The 25,884-nt window shown below is 32.6% G+C and overlaps 1 protein-coding gene across 3 annotated transcripts in view; it reads left to right on the top strand.

Moving 5' to 3' along the window:
* The window catches only part of LOC145243529 (protein usf-like), a 54,553-nt gene extending 29,525 nt beyond the window's left edge, over nucleotides 1–25,028 (top strand). The window contains exons 1-3 of one of the 3 annotated variants that reach the window (XM_080106499.1): nucleotides 1,055–1,280; nucleotides 19,405–19,741; nucleotides 24,612–25,028. In XM_080106499.1, coding sequence (XP_079962625.1) covers nucleotides 19,421–19,741; nucleotides 24,612–24,971 — 681 coding nt within the window. In that variant the 5' untranslated portion in view covers nucleotides 1,055–1,280; nucleotides 19,405–19,420 and the 3' untranslated portion in view covers nucleotides 24,972–25,028. Of the gene's footprint in view, nucleotides 1–1,054; nucleotides 1,281–17,841; nucleotides 17,964–19,404; nucleotides 19,742–24,611 lie in introns of those variants that run through there. The other 2 variants (XM_080106498.1, XM_080106497.1) reach the window with 2 other exon arrangements.
* The last annotated feature ends 856 nt before the right edge of the window (nucleotides 25,029–25,884 follow it).

Here is a 25,884-nt window from a genome sequence, read left to right as displayed (position 1 = left end):
CTATTTTTTTTTAAATACCTGAGCCGCCCCTGTTGGTATTCCCTAATAGGGGTACTTCAAGCAATTAGCAATAAACTAACCTCTTCTCCAAAAAAAGTAAAGTCTAGGAAAGTGAATCACCTTGGACTAAACAGAACTATACCGATCGCAACGAAACTTGTCAAATTGATTGGTTTCATTTTACATCAGTTGAAGTTCTCAAAAATCAAAAAGCCCCCTTTCTGGGGCTAACACCTGATCTCTATACGAAACACATAGATATTCGAATATTCCATTAAAGTTTTTCTTTATCAAACATCGAGGTAGTAAAGAAGTTGGGAATATAATTTTCTTCTTTTTTTTTTTTATTTTTCGGAATCCTTTGAGATGAGGTTTCATAATTTGTACATTCACTTTTTTGTCGACTGCTGTAGATCGTTGTAGCGAAACAACAATTATGGAGATGAGGATAACAGTTTGCAAAAATAAATAAATAAATAAATAAATACACATAATTTTCCTCTCCCCAACTGACCATTTAAACATGTCTATCTTTCTTGTGGTATCTTGGTCTTACTGGATTCCATCACAAGAATTCATTTGTCTGGTGGAGTATCCAACTTCGTGCTGTTACTTGAGGTAACATTACTTTTGGAGAAAGTGCACCATTCCTTGTAAAAGCTAGTCTTGGTTAGCCATAGCGAAGAGCTCTTATTTGTGCAGCGAATACGAAATGTGATTTTGAATATTTGGTTTACTTGTAGGGAAAAGTATCCTCATGCCACATTATTCTGACAAACTTCTGTACAGAGAAACCTTAGACAATCGAGGACAGTGTCCAGTAGGCATTCAAGTTCTTCCTCAACTGTTATGTTTATTTCTCCTCTCCAGAAGATCAGGTGTTCTTGTTTTGATTTTTAAGGCAGCACATTGAGTAAAGTGCCTACAAACACTATCTGAATATTCCTGTCAGCATTCTCCGGTAAAGGCGCCTCAGGCTATTAACAATAAACTAATCCTTTCTAAAAGAGAGGACCCCCCCCCCCACCATTCGGGTTGTTAGCAGGAGGGGCATAAATGTGCCAAGGCCATCACCGCGGCGGCGCATAGATATAACAAGTTTAAAAAGGACAGGAGAGAGGGGGGGGGGATAAAGACAACCCAGAAAACAAAGATACGTACAAAAAATTATTTTAAGAGAGAAAGAAAAAGTGAAACAAAAAAAAAGACAAAAAAATTACATTTTATTTAGGCCAAGCGATTCACGTCTTCTGTCTTCGTCACTTCCATCAGAAAGGAAGGTAAGAAATTTGATTACAAATTTACTGTTTTTAAAAAATTAATTTATATATATAATAAACGACCCTGGTGTCTAACTCTGTCCCGTGGGGAGGCATTGTAAATAGGAACAATAAAAGTAACCTTTACTTTAAAACGAACAAATTACACATTTCTTTTAACTTTTTGATGGCCAGGCCAGACTCCATTCCACTGAACCTAACCTCTCACTTCAAACAAACACTTTTAACGCCGATCCCCATCGAATATGGGTATTATTTCAGATTAACATTATCAGCTAAATCATATCTACACCAGCCCCCACCTCATAAAAAAAAGTCTTTAATTAGTTTTTATTATTTTATTTTTGGTTCTCCCCCCCCCCCCGACAAAAGGAGGATGGACCTGTAAATTCACCCTTGTCCGTTCGTACTTTTCTCAATAACTGCGCCTTGGAATGTTTTGAAATTTTGCACAAACATTAAACATGATATGAATAAAAAGTAACAGAACGTTGCTCCCCTAGGCGTGCCTTCTGGGGTGAAATAGCTAAAATTGACACTTTTCTACTTATTAAAAAAAAATGATGCCTTGGATTTTTATAAAAATTTCTGAAAAGTTGTAACTACCTGATTTCTATATAATTTTGTTTGTCTATACTTCGAGATAACTATCAGGTGTGCCCCAGGGGCTCTTTTAGAGCTAAAAAAAAAAACTCCATTTTTGGGACTATTTTACCGTATTTGTCCAAAATTTTCTCTGTATGTCTATTTAGCAGTTTTGCATGGTGCTGAACTTAAATTTAAATATGTTAAGGCCTTGGGGAACTTTTGGGGCTAAATGGGGGGGGGGCAATGATAGACTTAGTCACTTTTTTTTTTGTATTGTGCAGAACTCAAATTTACACATGTTAAGGCCTAAAACTGCATCGTTTGTTCATTTTCATCAGGATTTGATGTCCCCTGGGGACTTTTGGGGCTAAATGAGAGGGAAGGGGGTGCAGCTAAACTGAGCTTAGTCATTTTTTTTTTATGCCTCGTTTACTGTGCACTCACGGGGACCATGCATGCTTCACTTGTTTTTTTTTTCTTTTTTATGAGAAATTCTGTGCGTTTTTTGGTAAATGTTACTTTTAACACAATGCCAACCATTCTAGTTTGTGTTTGTAGGGGTTTTCGAGGCCGCTGCGGCGCTGCGTTGAAAATTTACCGCGTTTCTAGGGGATATTTTCTTATGGATAACCGTTATTTTGTAGCTGTTGTGCATGCGCCACCTCCCCACCAAAACATGGAAACGGAAAACTGCCATGTCCGCGTGAGCGCATGAATACAAAAAAAAAAACAAAAAAAAAAAAAACAAGCAAAAGCATAATTGTGCATGTATACATATTTTCAACCACGATAACTACGCAAATAACAAATAACTGTTAATGGGCAGCATCTTTTCACTCTCAAAAATTTCTTTTAAATTACCACTATTATAAGTTTTTGGGGATGCTGAAAACGTAAATAACGTTTAAAATTCCAAGAAACAAGTAGTTTCCAAGATATGAAGAAATTATAGTTTCAAAAAGTGGGAGATCATTTTTCTATATTAATTTAACATTAAATGAGCACCCACTTTTTGTTGGGAGTGTTGGTCAATATAAAATGGGTAATTGTGGCCTGGTAGACCAATAGGAAACCTACTTTTAAAAAAAATTGTTTTCCAGAGGGTTTCGGGTGTGCTGAAAACGAATATCGCATTTAAATTTTCTGTAAAGAAGTAGTTTTCTGGATATTAAGCAATGTAATTCTTTGTTATAAGTGGTGGCCGCTGTTGTATGCGCTTGCAATATTCGTTTTCAACACACCTGAAAACCCCTAGAAAACAAGTTTTTTTAAAGTTAGGTTTTGTGTTGGTCTACCATTTTTATTTTCCTTTTAATTAATTTTATTAAAATCAACAGTAGCCTTTCCAGCTTTGTGCTTAATTGTTTATTTTTTTACTAATATTTGTAATTTTTACATAAAAAAAAATAAATCATAAAAACCTCAACTCTCTACAGTGCAATGTAGACTACAGTGTATTACCGGCGCAAACTTACTGTTCTGTTGTTTTTAAGACTTGTTTCCAGGGAATATTTTCTTACGGATAACTCATTTTGTAGCTGTTGCATATGCATCCCTCCCCACCAAAAAATAAAGACGGAAAACTGCCATGTTGTCAATATCACCACCACCACCACTAATCTAACATACTGACCCAACGGGTCATGGGTAGTCTAGTATATATATATATGTATATATATTTATATACGGGTTTTTTTTTTATATTCAAAAGTAATGGACTAGTGAATTCAACGAGGTTGTTAGATAGTGCTCAATAAAAAGAGCTGTTAATACTTGTTTATTGTTATATAAACATGTTTACATCCCGCTGCTACAAACAGCCACTTGTTTCAATCAAACAACAGATATCATCAGGCAGCGACTTGACTATTCAAATGTTCAATGAATAATCATATTATTCATTGAACATTTGAATAGTCAAGTCGCTGCCTGATGATATCTGTTGATATCTGTTGTTTGATTGAAACAAGTGGCTGTTTGTAGCAGCGGGATGTAAACATGTTTATATAACAATAAACAAGTATATATATATATATATATATATATATATATATATATACTGTGTGTGCAAAATCAAGATTTCAAGACAAGGTGTTGATGGCAACAAAAAGTGTATTTCATTTTATGTTACAATTGTTTCAATGTCCAGTTCGACAATTTCAAGCATTATATCGTTTGAAAATTTTCAGAAACCAGCATTTCTTCAGACTTTATGAATAAACACACTTTTGGCAATGTAGCATTTTTTTTTAATAGAAAGAAAAAAGGGGGGGGGAATCCCTATTGGGAAAAGCATGCCAGAAACATTTACCTTGGTTGTGGTTACGGAAAAGCCCCATGCTCAATTATGAAATGTGATAATTTTGTAGCTTAATCCTTAAGTCAACCATTTTGGGCTTAAAACCTATTGGTATATGAAAATTTACTGAATTACACGAACTCAGTATATTACATATAAGTCTATATATATATATATATATATATATATATATATATATATATATATATATATATGTATGTCTGCCTAAAACTTTCAACATAGGCCACGGATTTTCACAAGATCATTATCATTTTGAAGCTGAACCCTTCAGATGACAAATATCGAAAAATTATCCAAAAACATTAATTCCTTCACTCTCAACTGGGCACTTTTCTACAAGGAGGGGTCGCTTTTTTCACCGATATTTTCAAAAGTCATCGCCTCTTTTCAATTATCTAGCCTTGATTTAAACCTACTTCACTTCCGGTTTGGTGATGGGCACAACAGCAAAGACATGTTTTTGTTTTCACTTTCTTTTCCTCCTTCGCGGTACAAGTTCGAGCTTGCCTGCCAACTACCACTTTTTTTCTTTATTTGCTCAACACACACCTCCCAACACCCGGGCACCTAGGCTAGTTTTATAATAAATGTTTGTTCTTTATTATTTATTCAATTATTTATTTATTATTGTTTATTATTTATTCAATTATTTATTTTTTAAATTTATTATTCATTCAATTATTTATTTTTTAAATTTATTTTGGCTAAAATTTGTCTTAAATTCTTGTTCATTTTTGGTTTTCTTGAATTTCAAATTTTAATTTACAAATTCATAACGATGTTCTTAAAAACAAACGCCATCCTACTTTCTATACTTTAAATATAATTTTAATTTAAAAGCCATATGTCACAATTGTTCTTCTGTTCCATAGTACACTGCACAGGCCGTGATCATCCACTTCTTGTACGAGTCCAAATTTACTGCTCAATTCCGTCAATGCTGCAACAAAGGAACATTTTTATTTAGGTATTAAAGTAATACTCGTTTTCTTGAATTGAATTGCAAGATGAGATTTTTGCCTGACCAAACCAGAATTGCAGAGGGTCGAAAGGTGAAGTGCCAATCAACCATACAACTAAGAAAATAGATGCAAGGCAACGAGGTAACAAACACAGATGATTGATTTCATGTTTTATTTACCACAGGGAAACAGTAAATCGTATGGCAATGGGGATCGGGAGTGTTTGGAATAAGAATGGGCATCCTTTTGAGTTGAAATTCATGAGTCTCTAAAGTATGATGACATGCCTCAGGTTTGTCCAGGTCGTGTAGACAAGATCTGATATTGGAAACTGGTAGCCGGATGTTGATGGGGTACTGGACATTAACAGGTACTGGAACTGGTGTCTGGAAGTCAATGGAATAGGTAGCAGGATATTGATGGGCACTGGTAGGTAGCTGGATTACACATACTGGAACTGGAGGCCTGACATCAAGAACTCTTGGAGCTGGTGTCTGGAGGAAGCAAGAGTGTGCTGGGTGGTGCTGGAATCTGCAGGAGTGAACTAGAGTTGCTGGAAGCTGCTGGAGTCACTGGCTGTCAAGGGAGTCTCAGAGGACAGAGTGAAGTGTGTATTGCATTCAGGTAGTTTGTGTATCATCATTAAAAGTTTGAATTACATTAAGTTAACCCAGAAAAGGGCTGTTTGAACGATTGCTACTGCTACTAAATCTCTCAGTTGCTGGGCTACACCGCCTTCATATATCCTTTCATCAAAGTCAGGATTTGGGGGTTTCCTTGTTCCCAAGCTGTTCTGAAGATTTGCTGTGAAGTTGCTAGCTTCATTGAAAAATGTTCTTGTTACAGAAATTGGCTTGTTAAATAAACAAATGACTATAATTAATTTCAGGCTTCTTATGGTTTGCAGTGTTTATTGCCTGTATATATATTAATCTTGGTCCAAAATAAAAGTTGGTTGTTTTTGTTTAGCTCATGAAAAATGAAGTTATGTTTTTTCTTTGTTGTGGAAAAAATTGCAACTTTTTAGCATGCATGGTTGTGATATGCCAGTCATGTGTCTGTCTCTGCTAACAGGCATCTTCGTGATTGTTCACATAATTGGGAGCAGTAACTTGGCACCAGAATATAATTCCAGTCAACGCAATCTTTTAGCTAAGCGCTCCAAGGACCCACTTTGCCCGGAGAGGTGCACTGTCCTAACCGACCGTCAGACTTCAGCAAAACTAACTCCCTGTGATCTGCTCAGAAGATAATCTCTAACTGCCTCTCCTTCCTATCTCCTGAAATCTTTTCACCCGTGACCAGAAATCTTAGATTCTTGCCTTTGTTAATTGTCACCATTCGACCACCCAGAAGCTGACTACTTGAAATATCCACTAGAGATAATGACTAGACAGTGTCCGTTTAAAGAGGTTTATCTGGAGACCATCTAAGAACATTACTTTTCTTAAATAGGTTGCTCTTAGCATTTAAACAGGCACTTATTTTATTACAAACAAAGAAACGTTTCCTAGGTTATTGGATCCTTGGTGGCCAGACTCTAACTAGAGATATTTTCAATTATTTATGTCCTTCCTCTTTTTTTTTTTTTTTTTTGACCGGACATCTATCACCTGCAATGTCTGCCATTTGCATACATCACAGAAACATGCAGCTCAGTGAATGTTTACACTCTTCTTTAATCTACCGGAAAAGTTGTACACAAACCTCCCCATATCATCTGTCTTGTTTGAGTGGGATAACCATTCCACATTGTGAACATTGAAGTCTCCACAAACGTGAATGTTAGCTGAAGGATGAGCAGACAGGAGGTGATCAATTTTCTCAGATATGCTCTTAAAGATAGTAACTCCATTGTTGTGGAGGCGATAGAGTGGTATGAGCAAGTGCAAACGGGAGGCACATATATGGTAATTTAGGGTCTTCTTTAGATATGTCCCTACCATATGGAAAGCCACCTCTAATGTAGGCACATATTCCATGCCCATGGCGATCTTATGGGTCAGATTTTGATGTTTTAATGTTTTTATTTTATTTTTATTGCAACTTCCATCTGATTGGTTATTATTAGTAGTAATAGCACTGGTAATGGTAGTACTCACTAGGAGTTTTCACACGAGTCATCATCAAGGATTACTCACTGTAACCGGTGGTGTTCCCTGGAGTCTGGATGACAACAAGCGTCCTCAGATTTCCAGTACTCTCCACCTCGTTCGATAATATTTGCAAATGACTTTGTGTTATTGCAACAGTCGCTAGCAATGATCATTGGTCATCATTAGAATTTGGGTGGCAATAAGCCTTCCCAAGATCCAGTATCTTTCACGCTCATTCAGTGGAGGTCTGCTTAGTGTTCTCCCTCTTCGGTCTTTCTATCTTCCTTGACCCATTGCGAAAGTTTATGTGGTATCAGCATTGACTGATATTTTTTTATTATTATTATCATTATTAATCATTATCAAGATATTCGTTGCTTGGTGAGACATGAAATGAGAATCATACGATGGATGTGTAATGTGAATCTTAAAAACAGGCTTAGATTTGATGACTTCAGAGGAAGATGTGTGCAAAACAGGAGACTTTGGCCACATTGAATAAATGGATGAGGGTACTTTAATTAGTAAATGTAGAACAGTTGAAGTAGCAGGTTCAATTCACAAAAGGAAGGCAAAGAAAACATAGGAGGAAGTGATTAAAATGGATTTAAAAAGAAAGAGGGGTGAATAAAGACCTGACCAGAGATATGTTAGTTTGGAAATCAATTTCTTCATGCGTCATCCAATTTCTGGATACGTCATCCAACGTCATCCAATTTCTGGATGTATCATCCAACGCATGCTAGCATTTGAAATGGATATTAAGCCGAAGAAAAAGACATGATGATTTTTATAATATAAACTTGTAGTGTTTAATCAATAGCATGTAGTTTGTGTTAAAGGCAGGCTTAGATCTGATGCTCTCAGAGGAAGATTAAATCTGGATAGTATCAGGATATTTCAATGGACATGTTAAAAGATTGAATGAGAGTTCTTGGGTTAGTAGATGTAGAAGAGTCCCAGTGGCAGGATAAGTTGGCAGCAGAAAGCCAAGGAAAACATGGAAAGAGGTGATAAGAATTAACTTGAGAGAAAGAGGAATGAATAAAAACCTGTCCAGAGTTTGGAAGTTAATTTCTAAAAGCCATCCATTGCATGCCAGTATGTAAAATGGACATTAAACAGAGTATTATGATGATGATGATGATGTTTGGTGAAAGTTATAATTTGTAATCTTTTATTTTCTAATTTCTCGGCTGTAAACTCTAAGATGTCGTGACTGAATGAAAAATATACACAACCATGTTCAGTTTTTTATTTAGTCTGAAAGAGAGTGACGAAAGTTTATTTTGAAATTTAAAAAAAAGAAATTTTAACAGTTTCAGAAAGTTAAGAAAAGTATACAGATCGATAGAAAATTAAATTGTGTATGGTAAAACATATTTTTTTATTTCTCTGAAGTTAACTATACCACAAGATGATTACCAAAATGTGTGTATCGATTGTTTCTTTTTTTGTGTTTTTGTTTATAACTTAGTGTTTCACGGGTAGTATTAATCATGAAATGATAAATATTTATTGATTTTTAAACTACGAGTAAAACTAAAGTCTATAGATTATATTTAACAAGTGAGTTTTATGTTCGCAAAAAATATATGTACATATTACATGGGTTTTGTGGTAATCAAATAAACAACCCTATATTTAAAAATTTAAAACAATCGGAATTGGAATCGATAATTGTATCAGAATCAGAAGTGTAGAACAAAATCAGTAATCATATCTGAATCAGGAAAAATATTGGAATCGTCCCATCACTAATATATATATGCATATGGGTGTGGCTCAGAGGCTAAGGGATGAGGGTGGAGAGTTATATGTTTTGGTTTTGATTCTAGCTGTTGACACCCAAGTCATATCATAAACAAGTTCTTCATGAGCCATTCTACTTAAGTTAACAAATTTACTGAATTTCAATTATTAACGATTACTATATTGTCCAATTGACTACTGTACACTCTAAACCCTTATCCTCGAGTGGTCTCTGGGCCTTGAAAAGTGGTGAAGCATATGTAACTAATAATAATAATAATAATAATAATAAATATGTAATCTGCATGAATTAAAATATGATATTTAAGTATATCTTATGGCCGAGCAACGCCGGGTGGTCTGCTAGTATTTTATGATTTCATGTATTATTTTTATAGCTTCAATAAAAATGTACAAGTATCACTTATTCATAATCATAAATAATTTGACATTTTATGTACATATTTTAACTTAGTCAAAAGGACAAATTTCAGACATCGATAAATGAGGTCACTTTTTGTAATAAAATGTAAAATAATTCACATTTCATTCAGCTAAAAAAAAATCTGTTTTTTTTTTTTTTACATAAATATTACTGTTAAGAAGTTTTTTATTTAAAGGTAAGACATTGAAATTTAAAAAAAAAATAAATAAAACTGATTCAATATACTACATTGGCAAATAAATATTTAATTGAAAATTCTTCAATATTGCATCATATCAAATAGTGTCAACAAGCAAAATTTTCATTGGTATCATCACCTTTAAGAAATCATCTTCTTATATACACTGTACACAATGCTTCAAGTAAACTACAACATCCTTCTAATCAAAATTAAAAAAATGTTTTTTTTTACTGGTGGCTCACCACATATTAAGGTCAAAAGTCACTTAAGGATAATGAGATAGAATGATTATCAGTTGAAAGATGAAGAACTTTATGAGATGATTAGGAAAGATTACTGGGATAGACCATGTTCGAATTACTAGCGGGGACGATTCGTAACAGGAATTGCATTTCAACCATGTTGTAACCTGCAGAGATGTAGTTCCAAGGTAATGTTTTCCATAGAAGGGAAGCTCTTGAAAATAAGATTTGTCTGTTTCACTTAACACTAGGCACAACAAATAACCATCACAACAAAACTGTAAAATTGTCAACCAAAAAATATGGTAGACAACAAGGAAATAATTATTTCTTTCTTTGTAATAGAATACTTGCAAAGTAAAAAAAAAAAGTAACGGAAGTGATAAAGGACGAAGCTATAAAAGAGAAGTAAAAAGATTGTTAGCAATATGGAGTAATGATATGACGAAGAAAAAGGGAGGACGAAAAACAGTAGCATCTCCTTTGACCGACTTTTATTCTATACAAAATAAAATTGTATTCTTAGTACTTATTCAGAATTCAGACAGTGCTATGTTTTATATAGGATCAGCAAGGATGCCCGGCGTTGCCCGGGTGTTTGGAGGTGTAAAAGAAAAAAACAAGTTTTGTTAGGTAGGTAGGCCTGAACCCGAAGCCTTGAGGCAAAGGCAGAACAAAGCATGATAACTTACCTTGACGCTGCGAGGGCAGCAGAAGTGAGAATGATTGAAATTAAACGATTAAAAAGTTAAGCGACAGGTACATAAATTTAATGAGGTCAAATATCACGGCATAAGGAAATGAAATCACACACTTAACTTTGGCTGCAAGCCAGTTGCTGTGTATTTGTTTTTTTTCCCCACAAGATGTTGGGAAAAACCAGCTCCCCATAAAAAAGGGAGTGCCCAAATGAATAGCAATTGTCTGATATGATGGGTTTTGCCCGCATTGATCAATGCTCATTGCTTTCTGGATGTTCCTGGCACAAGTGCTACGGATTCAGTTTCGCTTTTATACTGAAAAGCCAAACAAACATGCGGACAGTAAGAAATAGCACAAAAATAGTGTGTAAAAGTCGCTCAAATAAAAGATAAACGCAACCTCCTTTCGTAAATCTGAGATATTATAATCTAGGAAGTATATAAAAAGTTCTAAGAATGAGCACCCTCCCTCCAAAAGCCTTTGCCGGACATACAAAAAATATGCACACACTAATACACATTTTTCCTTTTATATATATAGATTTTTGGTATTCAATTTTTACAATATCTTTTTAATTAAATTTATAGGTAAAAGTATAGAATACTTACAAAAAATTAATCATGTTAAAAATTGGTTTCTAAATGATAACGTCATCATTTCAGCACGGTTTGTAATCCGTATATATGTATTGCAATAAAGTCAGCGTTCTAAATGCCACCATAGGTCAGCAAATTAAAGCACCACACTTAGTCAAAGGTTGTCAGTTCAAATCTCAGTAGGGGCGTAATTATTTTTACTCAGATTACTAAGACATTTCAAATGACAATATATAATATACTATATATCTTTGAACATCCATGGGTTAAGGAATTTTTCATTATTATAATTACTTGTTTGAATTTTTGATGGATTAATAAATATTCAATTTTTATTTCATCATCAAATTTTCTTATTTAATTGTTCTGTTTAGCATATTCAGCTTTCTATTATCTTTGGTACGTTTTAATATAAAGATAACATTTATCTCTGTAATTTTAATTATATATATATATATAGGATACAATGAAAAGATTCAATATAACCATTATGCTCCACCTGTATGCCGTCTTAAATCTGTAATCACACACAATATGACTCGCAAGAAACCAGTTCAAATAACAAGATCTGCTGCTATCAATAGCAATGGTCCACTCCACAAATATAATCCGAACCAACATGCTAATCGTAATACTTCTAACCCACCCTGTCACACTAGGAGAAAGAAAAATATTTGGTTTAATCCTCCATTTAGCGTAAATGTTAAAACTAATATACCTAAAGAATTCTTCAATATTGTAGAAAACTCTTTCAAATACCCACACAGATATAGCTCAATTTTTAATAAAAACTCAATAAGAATTTCTTATTCTACTATGCCTAATTTAGCATAAAGAATCTTAGCATCTAATAACAAAAAAATTAAATCAGCCCAAAATATCCCTTTCCCAATCCAACCAAAAAGAAACTGCAACTGTATTAACAAACATCTTTGCCCACTCAATAATGATTGCATCCATAAAGATGTAATATATTCATGCACAATTACAGAGCTCCCACGCAACTCTCCCATAATAGACAATAACATTTTGCCATCCAATTATCCTTCCTCCGACCCTCCCTCTGATATAATTATTAATCCAACAAACGAATCAACCAGCCCCTCTATTTTCAATCATACAACCAGCTATAATAATAATAATAATAATAATATTTTTCATAGCAGCTATCCTAACACTGATAACACTAATTATCCCCTCCAAACCAATCCTGCTACAATTACTGTCCTACCCTCTGTTCATCAAAATGAACAAAATTTAAATTCTCTTCCCAGTATAAATCAACAAATGAATATTAATTCTCGTCCCCGAGCTATTAATAAAACATATACATATATAGGTGCTACTTCAACTTTAATAAAGAAAAGAATTTCAAACCACACTTCTTCTTTCAATAACCAAAATTCAAATAATAACCAGGGAACTTCTCTAACTACACTGGTTAAAAAGCTTAACTCTGCCAATATCCACTTTTCAATTAAATGGTCCATCCTAAAAAAAGTTAAGTCTTACACTCCAGGATCTAAGTCTTGTCACCTCTGTACATCTGAAGCTATAAATATTATAACCCCCCCCCTCAAAGTAGTAATATAATAAACTCTAAAAACGAACTCTCCTATTGCAAACATATGTCCAAGTTTAAATATGGTAAATTTGAAATCACATAGCTATTAATTTAACCCTTCAAATATATATCTTTTCCCATAATTTTTTTTTTTTTAATATAATCTTACTTTCTAAGCTTTTTATATTTTTAATTTTATTTGCTTTTTCTTTATTTCTTTGGCCGGTTTTCCATCTGCTGTCTCCGTTTTATGGTAGAAGTATACCTATTAATTAAATATATACATCAACTTACTCATTTTTATTCTATGTATTTGTTTACTTATATTTTACTATATGCATTTATTTGCCTTATTCCGGAGTTTGTAGATACCGGCCTATCCCTCCCCTTATTTTGTATGCAAGTGTGTATGTTTTTGTTTAACTTGTATATGTTTTTGGATATGTGTATATATTTATGCATGCGTGTGTGTTTGTATATATATATGTGTGTGTTATTGTATACAGTGATGATCATATTTATTGGCACGGTAAAATAAAAGTTAAATTTTGTCTAATAAATTCTAAAAAAGGGATTAAATTAAAGAAAATAACAAAGTATATTATGTATTTTTAACTGGCCTTTCCGATGCAGCAATCGGATTTTAGAAAAAATAAATAACAAAGGAACAACAAACATAATTGCAAAAAACCCTTGTTCAAAATTATTGGCACGATTTATTTAATAATCAATTGTATAGCCTTTGGCCTTGATTACCTTCCTCAGTCGCTTTTCATAGTTTACAACCAAGTTGTTGCACTCTTCAGTAGTAATTTTAGCCCACTCTTCCTGACAATAATCCTCCAATTGAATAAGATTCTTAGGCTTCCTTTGCATTACCCTCAATTTTAATGTTCTCCATAAATTTTCAATTGGATTAAGGTCTGGGCTTTGTGATGGCCACTCCAAAACATTAATATGATTGTCCTCAAGCCATTTCTTAGTCAGTTTAGCCAAATGCTTTGGGTCATTATCTTGCATGAACCACCAACGACGACCAAGTGAGAGCTCTTTAGCAGAGTCTTTCAGGTTTTCATCCAATATTTTAACATAATCTTCCTTTTTTATGCTACCTGTGACCTTAACAAGTCGCCCTGGTCCAGAGGCAGCAAAGGATCCCCAAAACATCAAACTGCCTCCACCGTGCTTCACTGTGGGTATGGTGTTCTTAGGCAGGAAAGCTTCGCCAGATTTTCTGTAAATATAAGACACTTTATTATGGCCAAATAACTCTATTTTCGTTTTGTCAGTCCATAGAACACGTTTCCAGAATGCAACATCTTTATCAATATGACGTTTTGCAAAGGCTAGCCTTGCTTTCAGGTGCATAGGCTTCAATAAGGGAGTCTTTCTCGGACGACATGCTTTTAAACCAGCTCTCTTCAAAACTCTACCAACTGTACGTCGAGATACATTCACTCCAGAGGTGCTCTGTTCATCAACAATCTCCCCAATAGAGATCCTTGGGTTTTGTTTTACTTGTCAAACAATTTTCCGTTCATCTCTTGGGGAAAGAATCCTTTTTCTCCCTCTACCCTCTAAACTCATAACGTGGCCTTGCGATTTGAACTTGTTTATTATGGCTCTAACAGTGGATTTGGGAAGGTTTAGCTTCTTTGAAATCTTATCATAGCCCTCCCCATTGGTATGGCATGCTACAACAAGCTTCCTGACGTCTTCGCTGTGTTCCTTAGTTTTAACCATGGCGATTGAAAATTATAATTTAGTCACTTATAATAGTTTAAATAAATCGCTATCTAAAAATTATCTGAAAAAAATTATTCACTGAATTAGCGTTAAACAAGCATAATATGGCTATAAAAAAGTTCAGAAAGCACGTAAACCAGAAATTGATTGATATTATACTGATACTAAAAGAAAAACAAAGCCGTGCCAATAATTTTGAACAAGGGTTTTTTGCAATTATGTTTGTTGTTCCTTTGTTATTTATTTTTTCTAAAATCCGATTGCTGCATCGGAAAGGCCAGTTAAAAATACATAATATACTTTGTTATTTTCTTTAATTTAATCCCTTTTTTAGAATTTATTAGACAAAATTTAACTTTTATTTTACCGTGCCAATAAATATGATCATCACTGTATGTATACATATATGTATATATATTTATATGCATGTGTGTATGTATATACATGTATGTGTGCATTTGTGTGTCTGTCTGTATGTATGTATATATGTATGTGTGTATGTGTGTGTATATATATAATTTTCTATTTTTTATTTATTTACTTTCATTCTTTTATATATATATATATATATAAACTTTTTTTTTATATATATATATAAACTTAGCAATTTATTTGTTCTGATCAGTTTTCTTAATTTAATTCTGGGACTTTCATGTGCATATCTAAGCTGACCTAATTATTAACGCTAATTTTCGCGCTTCTTGTCTGGGTCAGTTTGACCTTGCTTTTCAAATTTAAATCTGCACTGCATTTCGGGTGTTTTTTTTTTGTTTTGTTTTTTTAAACCTTAATTTTTTTGATTCATCCAGCCTTGACAGACGTGTTTTTAAATATTTTCTCCAGTACTTTTCTTTTAATGATTTGGAATTCATTCCATTTGCGCTTTTTTCCAAGGAACTCTGCCTTTTGGATTATTTTGGACCATTTGGAATTTACCCATTGGATTGAAATTTTAAATTCGACCGTTTTGGATTTTACCATTTTTGGATTTTTACCCTTCACCAGACTGTCCATTCATGTGAAATCTTTTTATCATTTTTCTTTTGCCTCCTGTTCCCCTTACCTCATCCTTTTTTTAACCAAGTAAGATCTGTGACTTACTTGTAGTTTCATTAAATACTTTTATATGCAAAATCCGATCCTGCATTTTGCTAATTCCTGCTCTCTGATGAGAAGGAGAGTATTTCTTCAAAACTCTGTGGATTAAGGACTATTCACTTATCTTGTGTTTCCTTTTTTAAAATTAAATATGTTTTTAACTCTTTTTCAAGATATCTTTTAACATGTTTTATTAATCATTTGTTCATATTATATATATATATATATATATATATATATATATATATATACTAGCAGAGGGCACCTGGTGTTGCCCGGCTGTAAAATATGCTGAAATGATATTTTAATTTAAGCAGATTTGGTATATTATAGAATCAATTGACTATTAATTATTTCATATATAGTCATGATTTCAAAAAAAAAAAAAAAAAATTGTGACTTTGGTGCCATCAGCCAGAATTGAAACCGAAAGCAAAAAATGGAAACAGACATAGTGAGTTTTATAAATGAACTAGACTACCCGTGACCCGTTGGGTCAGTATGTTATATTAGCTATGGAATTCATGTATGAGCGTGACACTTGTGACATAAAGAAAATAAGGTTTTTTTTTTGACATAACAGAAACATTTCTATGAAAGTATATTAAAATGAAAAAAGAATATAGATTTCTATGAGTTGTTCTGTTTATTATAATTGATTATTTTTGAAAAAATAAAATTTAGTTACTGAATTATACTTATAGGTAAATGTGCACTGAACAGATACCATAATACTTATTATAGTTAAATTTAAATTTTGATATATCTGGGGTTTTTTTTTTTTTAGTTTTTTTTACATCATTCATTTCTGTATTACGTTTAAATTATTTTAAACCCCACTCTTCCCATGTTAAATAATAATTTTGAAATAATAACGTTAATATTTCAGTGTGCAGATCATGCGCGCATGCACAACCGGATTTCGTAAACTGGAAAGTGGGTTACATACATCGTTACAAGGTCATTTGAGTTTTATAATTATATAGATTCGTTTCAATATTCATTGTTTACGATGCACATTTTCGAATGGTTTTTCATTTTTTAAATTTTTGTTTCTATCACACAAGATGAAAAAGTATAAAAACATATTTACTTGTGTTACTACATAATACAAAATTGAAAGAATTTATAGAAATGAAATAGGAATTTTATTTCTGAAAAATTACGATTTACTCTTAAAATTGTTGCAAATGTTAAAAAAAAATTTTTTTTCTTTATATAAAAAAATATTGGATTAATTTATGTAGTTTTTTGGGATATGACATCTTCGTTCCGTGACAGGTACATACATCATAAAGGTTTTCTGTATTTTTTTTTAATTTATTTTTTTTTACATAAATATATTGTCCTTGAGTAAAATTATTATATACTAATAATATGAAGCCAGGAATGTAATAAATAAAAAAAAAGAAAATATAAGAAAAAGGATTGCTGAAGATCAAAACCTCAATTCTACTGTTAATAGCTGTTCATGCTAACCACAACTCCATCAGGGCAAACATTCTGAAAACGTTGTAAATACAGGGTGTGGAACAATAAATTTATCACCCTAAAGAAAACAACACCACAGCTTTATTTTAAACTTTTATTGAAAAAAATCAATTCTGATAACTTAATTATGTAGTAGAGCTGACATCTATTCAATGTAGCCGCCTTCTACCTCAATCACTCAATAGGGTCTGGAACTGGGAGCATATCTATTCCACAAGCACTGGCAGGAGCTCGGCAAATACTCGGCGGATAATGGTGATCAGACTGGCTTTGCTGTTGTGGGAGGTCATGTTGGTGATGTTCTCAATGTATGACCGAAGGAAGTAGTCCAACTGATTCAGGTCGGGGAAGGAGGGGAGGGTTAATGAGAAAAGGATACAAAGTTGTAGCACTATTCTGAAGCCAAGCCTGGGTCTCTTTGGACTTGTGGGCTGGCGACAAATCCTGCTGCCACACTCAGGGTCTGCCAGCGGTCATCTGATTGCACCAGAGGATCACCACACTCTTCAGCACATCCAGGTACACTTTGGTGTTGACTTTCAAGCTGACTTCGAAGATGTGAGGTGGCATGATGTGGCACTCACTTGAAAACACAGCAAAGGCCATAACAGTGGCTGAAAACTTTGTTTTCATCACCCTGGGCACGTCCCTATTATTTGTGGCAATCCAGCGATGCATATTGAGGGTAATGGTTCTGTTGTCATAACTTGGATCGGTAGAGAGCATGAGTTGTACAGCGGCACATCTCCGATCTCACTCATTGTGTCACTTTCAGACATGATAGAAGGTTCCTATCGCTCTTGGGATTTGTACACAACTGGCCAACAAGTAGATGGTCTGCAACAAAAAAGAAAACTGGTTTACATCGAATGGAAATGAAATCACGTCGTCATTTTTAAGGTAACAATTTTATCATTCCATCCTGTATACTTTTATGTGCCAGGTCAATCGGCACCTGCACAAAGAGACGGCATGGCTACGATGATACTTATGCTGTACGCTTACTAAGTTGTAATTTCCTTCAATTTTGATCCCCTAGTAACTATTTAAACTGGCTAAAGACCCATGAAAAAAATGACCCATGAAAAAAATGACCCATGAAAAAAATGACCCATAAATAAAATGACCCATGAAAATAATGACCCATAAAAAAAATGACCCATGAAAAAAATGACCCATGAAAAAAATGACCCATAAATAAAATGACCCATGAAAAAAATGACCCATAAAAAAAAATGACCCATGAAAAAAATGACCCATGAAAAAAATGTAGTCATAGTCATTTAACTCGCCTTGTGCTTCTCTGTGACTTTTCATCTCAGAGGGAATAATTTGAAAATATGGAGATAGATATAGTGAGCTTTATAAAATAAGAAATAATATTATCTATTGTGTGTATAATATATATCATACTAGTATTTCAGCCCGGCATTGTCTGGGTGTTTGAAGGTGTATGTTGAGCAAAAAAAAAAAAAGTAGTAGTAGGAAGACAGGCTCGAACCCATACCATGAAGGACGAAAAAAACAAGAAAAAAATGTGACGTCTTTGCTGGAACGATCACCGCCAAACCGGAAGTGATGTAGGTTTAAATTAAGGCTACACAATTGAAAAGCGGGGATGATTTTCGAAAATATCGGTGAAAAAAGCGACCCCTCCTTGTAGAAAAGTGTCCAGTTGAGGGTGAAGAAATTAATGTTTTTAGCCAATTTTTCGGTATTTGTCGTCTGAAGGGTTGAGCTTCAAATCGATACTGATCTTGTGAAAATTCGTCGCCTCTGTTGAAAGTTTTAGACAGGCATGCAAACATATATATACATACCTTTATATATTGGTAACTCAAATTTCCTAACAAACCGATTAAAAAGCTTACCCTATCTTTGAATACCCTTTATGTAAAATTTAAAATGTTTAGACCAGATATTGTCTGAGTAATTTGGTAGAGACTGCAGAGGTCAATTTTTTTTTAAACTCTGACCCCTATTATGACCCCTTAACATTTATTGTTTTGGGCTTAAATCAAGTTATTAAGTTAGATCCATGTCCAAGGAACCTATATCTAAAATTTCAAGTGTTTAGACCCAAAATTAGCAGAGGAGTTTGGTAGAGTTCTCAAAGGTCAAATCGTTGAACTTTGACCGCTTAACAGCCAAATTTCTGGCAAAAAACGGATTACAAAGATTTTCCAAATCTCAGTGTCCTGTATATCAAATTTTGAGTCTGTAGACTGAAAATTGACAGTTATTGCGTAGGGAAATGTACACAGACAGACACACAGACACTTTCACTTTTATAGATATATATCTATTGTGTGTATAATATATATCATATTATCTATTGCAGATCAGGAAATAAGAAAATGAGCAAAACAGTGAAGTTTGCTTCCGAGAACAAAAAGGGTGCCTGTCCTGCTGTGCTTGTTGGAGATCCAAGCAGCACCAAACGCGGTCTGATTGTCCTTCAAGAATGGTGGGGTATGAACCAGCAAATCAAGGATGAAGCTGCTGATTTGGCTTCTAAGGGGCCATTTGTGGCTCTTGTTCCAGACCTTTATCGAGGAAAAGTGGCTACTAACCATGAAGAAGCTGGCCACCTTATGAATGATCTCGACTGGCCAGGAGCTATCAAGGATATTCAAGGTGCAGCTAAATATCTCCTCAAGGAGGTTGGATGTTCAAAGGTAAGAAATATTCATACCCTTTCTCCCAGTTATATTTAATTGCTATAAGAATTCAATGATGATGATCGGTTTTTAGTGTAATGAGTCCCTAGGATTCCCAGGTTATCATTTGAGTGCATCTCTAACAGCAGGAAATCAAATATTTCCTTTTATTTTATAGATTTTGTTTCCAAATTGACCAAACAATACTGTAACGTTTTGATTTTGTTAATATTAAAATAAGAAATTATATAATATACAAATACTTATTATTAGAATTCAAAAGATTCTAACATCCTATTCTCCAAACGCAACACAATCAAAAAGCAACATTTTGATGAAGTCAGAAAAATTACAAAATTTTTACATTCATAACGTACTCGCAATTTTTTTGGCTATATAGATGTATGTATAGTTGTAAAAGTCGAGGATGTTATGAATGCAAAATTCGAGTGGCATTATGGTAAAAGTAAGCAAATATATGTTTTACTAACCAACAGGCGTGCGTTTCTAAAACATCGCAAACAAATTTGAAAACGAGGTTTGAAGTTAAATTTCAAAGTCACTAATTATAAAACAACTACAAACATCAGTATTATGGCCTGATGCATACAATTAAATTTACTTTTGACAAATATTGGTATTGTATTATGATTCAATTTTTATACAATAACTAAATATTATTATTATTTTTTTATTACATTTTCACCCCAAACAAGGCACAGTGCCACTTTGATGTAGGGGGTTACTATCAGGAACATAAATTGCAGGGATACTACATAGGGAATTGAGCAGCAAGATGTCTATTCACATTACACTTGAACTTCTGCATGTCAGTACAGTTGAGGAAGCAGGAACCCAGAAGAGAATTCGAGAGTTTAGCAGTTCTGGGGAAGAATTATTAGAGTAGAAGGTTTTCTTACATCTAGAGATCTCTACTGTATAGGGGTGGGACTTTGCTGCTTGTCGGGTTTGACGGGGGGGGTATTTATGTCAAGGGGGGGGGTGCAAAGGCTTGTAGTTCGTCAGAGCATCCATCATTAAAATACTTGTAAAGTATTATTGACATTTAGATAAAAAACTGAAGTAGTAGTTTTTACATAAACCTACTTGAAAATATTTTTTGTGCACCTTGTTTTGAAATGAAAACACAAATGTTTGCCGACTTCCATGATATATTGTGTCATCAATTCGAAAACGATAAAACTAGTTTTACGATCTCAAAAAAAAAAAAAAAATTAAAATTAAAGTGCATAATTATAAAAAAACAAAATACTATCTGAGGATCACATTAGCTGGTCTGACTGACCAGGTTGTGACCCGCAGAGTCCTAGGCTGAGTTTGTTTTTTATCATCGAGCTTCAAAAAGATCTTTTTTGTGGCAAAGTAAGTCATTCAGTGGGAAATGTTGGCCCTGTTTTATAAAAAAACAAAACTAGAAAGGTCATGGGGTGTATCAAGGTCAACATAGATGAACTGTTATATTTGGCAGCTTCCCCCGACTCCCCACGATGATTGAGGATTTACATATTAAACTTTTGGAAGGGGTTGCTGTATGGAATAGACTGGAATAGTGACAGCTTTTCTTTCTTTTGGGGGATTCACTGAATACCACAGACGTGTGTCGAAGGATTGACATTGCCTACGGCAGTTCAAGTCAGTTGTGAGGATAATGTTACAGCTTATAAAATGGAATGTTAAAAATAAATTATATTTTTCTCAAACAAAAATGTCTCATTCACATCATGTTCAGTTATTCCTTTCAGCTTGAAGACTCCTCCATTATTTATTTATATATTTTTTTAAATTATTTTTAGCGCTTGAAACCAAAACAAGACTTTCTCTGACAGAGCAGATAAGTAATATTGATGCTTAGCCCAAAATGTTATAGGTTTGCAGAAATTCACAGCATGCATGCAGAATTATTGACGGAGCAACTGGCCAGAACGAATGTGACATTTGTGGTACCATGGTTATTTTCATCTCAACAGAAGAAAGCATTCTCTGTTCTTTTGCCCCCTGGAACAGTCTGCCAGAAGAGATCATAATGCCTACCATATCCAGGTTTAAAGTCGCTTTAGATAAACATTCACATCGTATATGGATGTAATATCTTCTAATTATTGTCTTTTTATGCGGCTTCTTGTACTGTGCCAATATTTTATCAATAAAATTGTTTGATTGATTATTTAAAGCATAATGAAGCGACGGTTTTTATTTGTTATTGTAGCAAAATTTGAAACTTGAAATATTGAATTTCAAGTGGAACAAACAGTATCTACTGAATTGTCATATCGCAGGAATGAAAATATCGAGAAAAAAAATTACGAAATACAATACGATAGAAAATTATTAATGGAAATAGTTTTCAAAAAATTTTATGCATTTAAATATGTAATTAATAGCATCAAGTCAGGGGAAGTAACTAGGTCGGTCTTATTACAATAATGGTGGATGACACGCAATCATTTATTTGCACAAAGTACATGTTTTATGTAATAATGCAGTAATATTTAACTAATTGTGACATAACACTTAGGTAGATAACATTAGTTATTGTTGAAATTGATAAAACAGAAGTAGTTATCAGTGTTTTTTTTTTTTTTTAATGAAAACTGATTTTTTCAGCTGTCAGAATTCGCTACAATAATGAAGAACTGAAGAGACTTTACTACTTTCAACTGTAAAAACCAAGATGGTTGACAGGTATTTTTCCACTAGAGAGCGCCATAGTCCAGGGGCAATAACTCTGTATAAATAAACTATTGGCGTTACACATTTGTTTAAGAAAAAAAGAGGTTAACTTGTACAACGTTCAATTCGACAACCTCTTTAATGAAACATGTTTAAAGTCTGCCATGATTTCATAGCACCAAACACTAAAGGATTGACAAATCAATTAAGGGTTAATACCACTTGTTTCTAAACTTCCAACATCCCAACAAACTGTACAGATTCACTTGCAAATAATTTTGCAAACCTGCTCGCAAATTAATCCCTTAACATACAAAAGAGAAAATCCAGTTTTACTCCAATATTAACAAAAATTAAAATTTCACAAACACTTTATTATGCATATATCTGTTAGGTTAAATATAAAAAAAAATGGTTGAACATCAAAATTTACACTTATTCATCCAGTTTTTTGTTTTTATAAAAGCAAATAAAATCCGATCACAATTTGATTTCTAGTCAGTATTATGACGACTGTGTTGAATTATGTTTCTTGTCTGTTGATCTTAATATAATAAAAAAATGCCAGATGAAACATTTCTCCATTTCTTTGTTAAAAAATACTTGAATTTTCTACATTTTGTGTATACTGTGATTTTTAAACCTAGCACATAACTCATAATATGTTTTTGTACCATTTTATTTATTGTTTTATGAGCAGTTTTTATTAAAAAGTCAGTTGTGAGGATATGAGCAGTTGGGATAAAACTAGATAAGTGGCACAGTTTCTTATTTCACATCAAACAAGATTTTGACTGAAAACATGTCTATATTACAAACTGAGATAAACATTGTTACATTTCACAATAAAATATATACAATTTTTTTAATATTTTCATATATACAAATAATTTTTAAATATTTTCATATATACAAATAATTTTTAAATATTTTCATATATACAAATAATTTTTAAATATTTTCATATATACAAATAATTTTTTAATATTTTCATATATACAAATAATTTTTTTAAATATTTTCTTATATACAAATAAATTTTTAATATTTTCATATATACAAATAATTTTTTAATATTTTCATATATACAAATAAATTTTTTAAATATTTTCATATATACAAATTTTTTAAATATTTTCATATATACAAATAAATTTTTAATATTTTCATATATACAAATAAAATTTTAATATTTTCATATATACAAATAAATTTTTTATATTTTCACATATACAAATTGTTTTCAATATTTTCTTATACACAAATAAAATTTTTAATATTTTCATATATACAAATAATGTTTAAAAAATATTTTCATATATATACAAATAATTTTTTTTTTTAATTTTCATTTATACAAATAAATTTTTTTAATTTACAAATAAATATATACAAATAACTTAAAAAAATGTTTGGTAGCATCATTCTGTTTAATATGGATATCAAGGAGCCATAAAATGCAAGAAATGGAAATATGTTAGTGTTGAAGAATCAAGTGATTTAAACATTTCTTTAAAATAGTAAATCTTGTTAGTCTACATAGTGGTTTAATGTGCTTGATGCAGTATGATCACATTGACACACCAGTTCTCATTAGATCACTGAAGTTAAGCAACATTGAGTCTGGTCACTACTAGATAGACAATCATTTGGGAATACCAGGTCCTGTATGTAGGAGCATGTTGACACCTCTCTGCAAGAAATGTAAAAATTTAATGTCATCTATCCTGACCAGAATATATATGTGACTGTAGAATACCTAAAAAATTAAACAAAAATTCAGATAATAAAAATTGGAAATATAATCTTGGACTGATCGGTGAAAGTTATTAGCTGTATTTTTGTAATTTTCAATATTTTAGTCAAAAAGGTTTCATGGTACTATTTTTAAAAATTTTTTTGCCAACAAGGTTTCATGGTACTATTTTCAATACAGCAGGTTTATTATGGGACCCAGAAGGCATCACAAAAACACTTAAATAAAATGCTTTAAAATACTTTAAAACGCAAAAAATTTAGACCGTTAATAGAAAAGTAACTATTTTTGCTTGTGGTAGAAGTTATTAACTGTTTTTGATAACATTATCAGTTCTATAATATCATAGTGTGTAGAATGTCGAGGTTGTTTCAAAACAAAATCTTATTTCAAAGTGATTATATAATTATATTTTTCTTTCGTTCTCTTTTGGAATTTCAGGTTGGAGTAACCGGTTTCTGCATGGGTGGTGCTCTTTCTTTTGCAGCTGCTGCCGTAGTTCCTGAAATCAGTGCTGCTGCTCCATTCTATGGAATTCCCAATGAATCAGTTGCAGATATCACCACCATCCGCATCCCTCTACAATGCCACTTTGGTAAAAAGGATGATGTTGTAGGTTTCTCATCCCTGTCTGATCAGGAAGCATTACGGAAGAAATTGGATGACGCTAAAGTGAAATACGAGTTCTATATGTATGACGCTGGCCATGCATTTACCAACGCCACTTCCCCAAATTACCACGAGGTTTCCTGTAAGACAGCTCTTGAACGCCTGGTAAAATTCATGAATTCTTATCTGTAAACTTTTTACCAGTTATGGTCAGGGAATGTTAATAAAATTAAATACATCGCCTTTTTACCATAGCTTTATTCTATTTATTTATATTGTTTGCTTTCAAACTATTGCCTTCACCAATGTTGACATTATATTCATATTAGTTGTATTTCAAATATAATCATGTTGACAGTTTTTGTCTTGACAGAAAAATTAAAAATAACATTTGTAATATGAGGTCAAGTAATATAAAAATCTAGATACTTAGTTAGAACCTGACCTAACTTCCTGTCTGCATCTTTCGGCATTGGTTATGTAAGCAGCTGGAAAAAGCCAATGTGGAGACTGCCAGGGACGATAAAGTCAAAAAGAAAATAGTCACCATAAGTGTAATGATATGAAAAACATTTTTTTTTTTTTTCAAGAAAAGTATATAAATATTTTTTAAAACAAAAAAGTTTTTAAATGTATATTTTAAAAAAAATTTTTTTTTATGACAGAAACATGGAAACGATGTTGAAAGAAAACAATTTTGGGGGGTTTCAAGAAAAATACTTTTTGTTCAAGAAAAGTATACAAAAAATTATTTTTGGAGAAAAGTTTCAAATAAATAATCTTCTTTTTAACTAATATGAAAAAACTTGCAAATAAATATTTTTTTTTTAACAATGAAAACATGTCGGAATTATTATTTTTTTGTTTTCAAAGAAACTTAAGAATTTTAACTTTGTTTTCACTAAATCTTTTTGGAGAGTGAGGGGCTTTTCTTTTTTACTTCAAAAGTTTTATTAGATCATTATTATTGGTATTTGGAAGAAAGGCTCTTTTTTACTTTATATTATATGCTGTCATTCATTTTTTATTTCAAAATTTTTTTTCTTGTTGCAATACTTTAAAAATTTCATTGAGACTTGTTATCTGCTGCTGATTTCTGATTGGC

The sequence above is a fragment of the Euprymna scolopes genome, chromosome 22, assembly GCF_053919585.1.
Source record: "Euprymna scolopes isolate OS-2025 chromosome 22, ASM5391958v1, whole genome shotgun sequence".
NCBI lineage: Eukaryota > Metazoa > Mollusca > Cephalopoda > Sepiida > Sepiolidae > Euprymna > Euprymna scolopes.
This window is presented reverse-complemented; position numbering and strand designations above follow the sequence as displayed.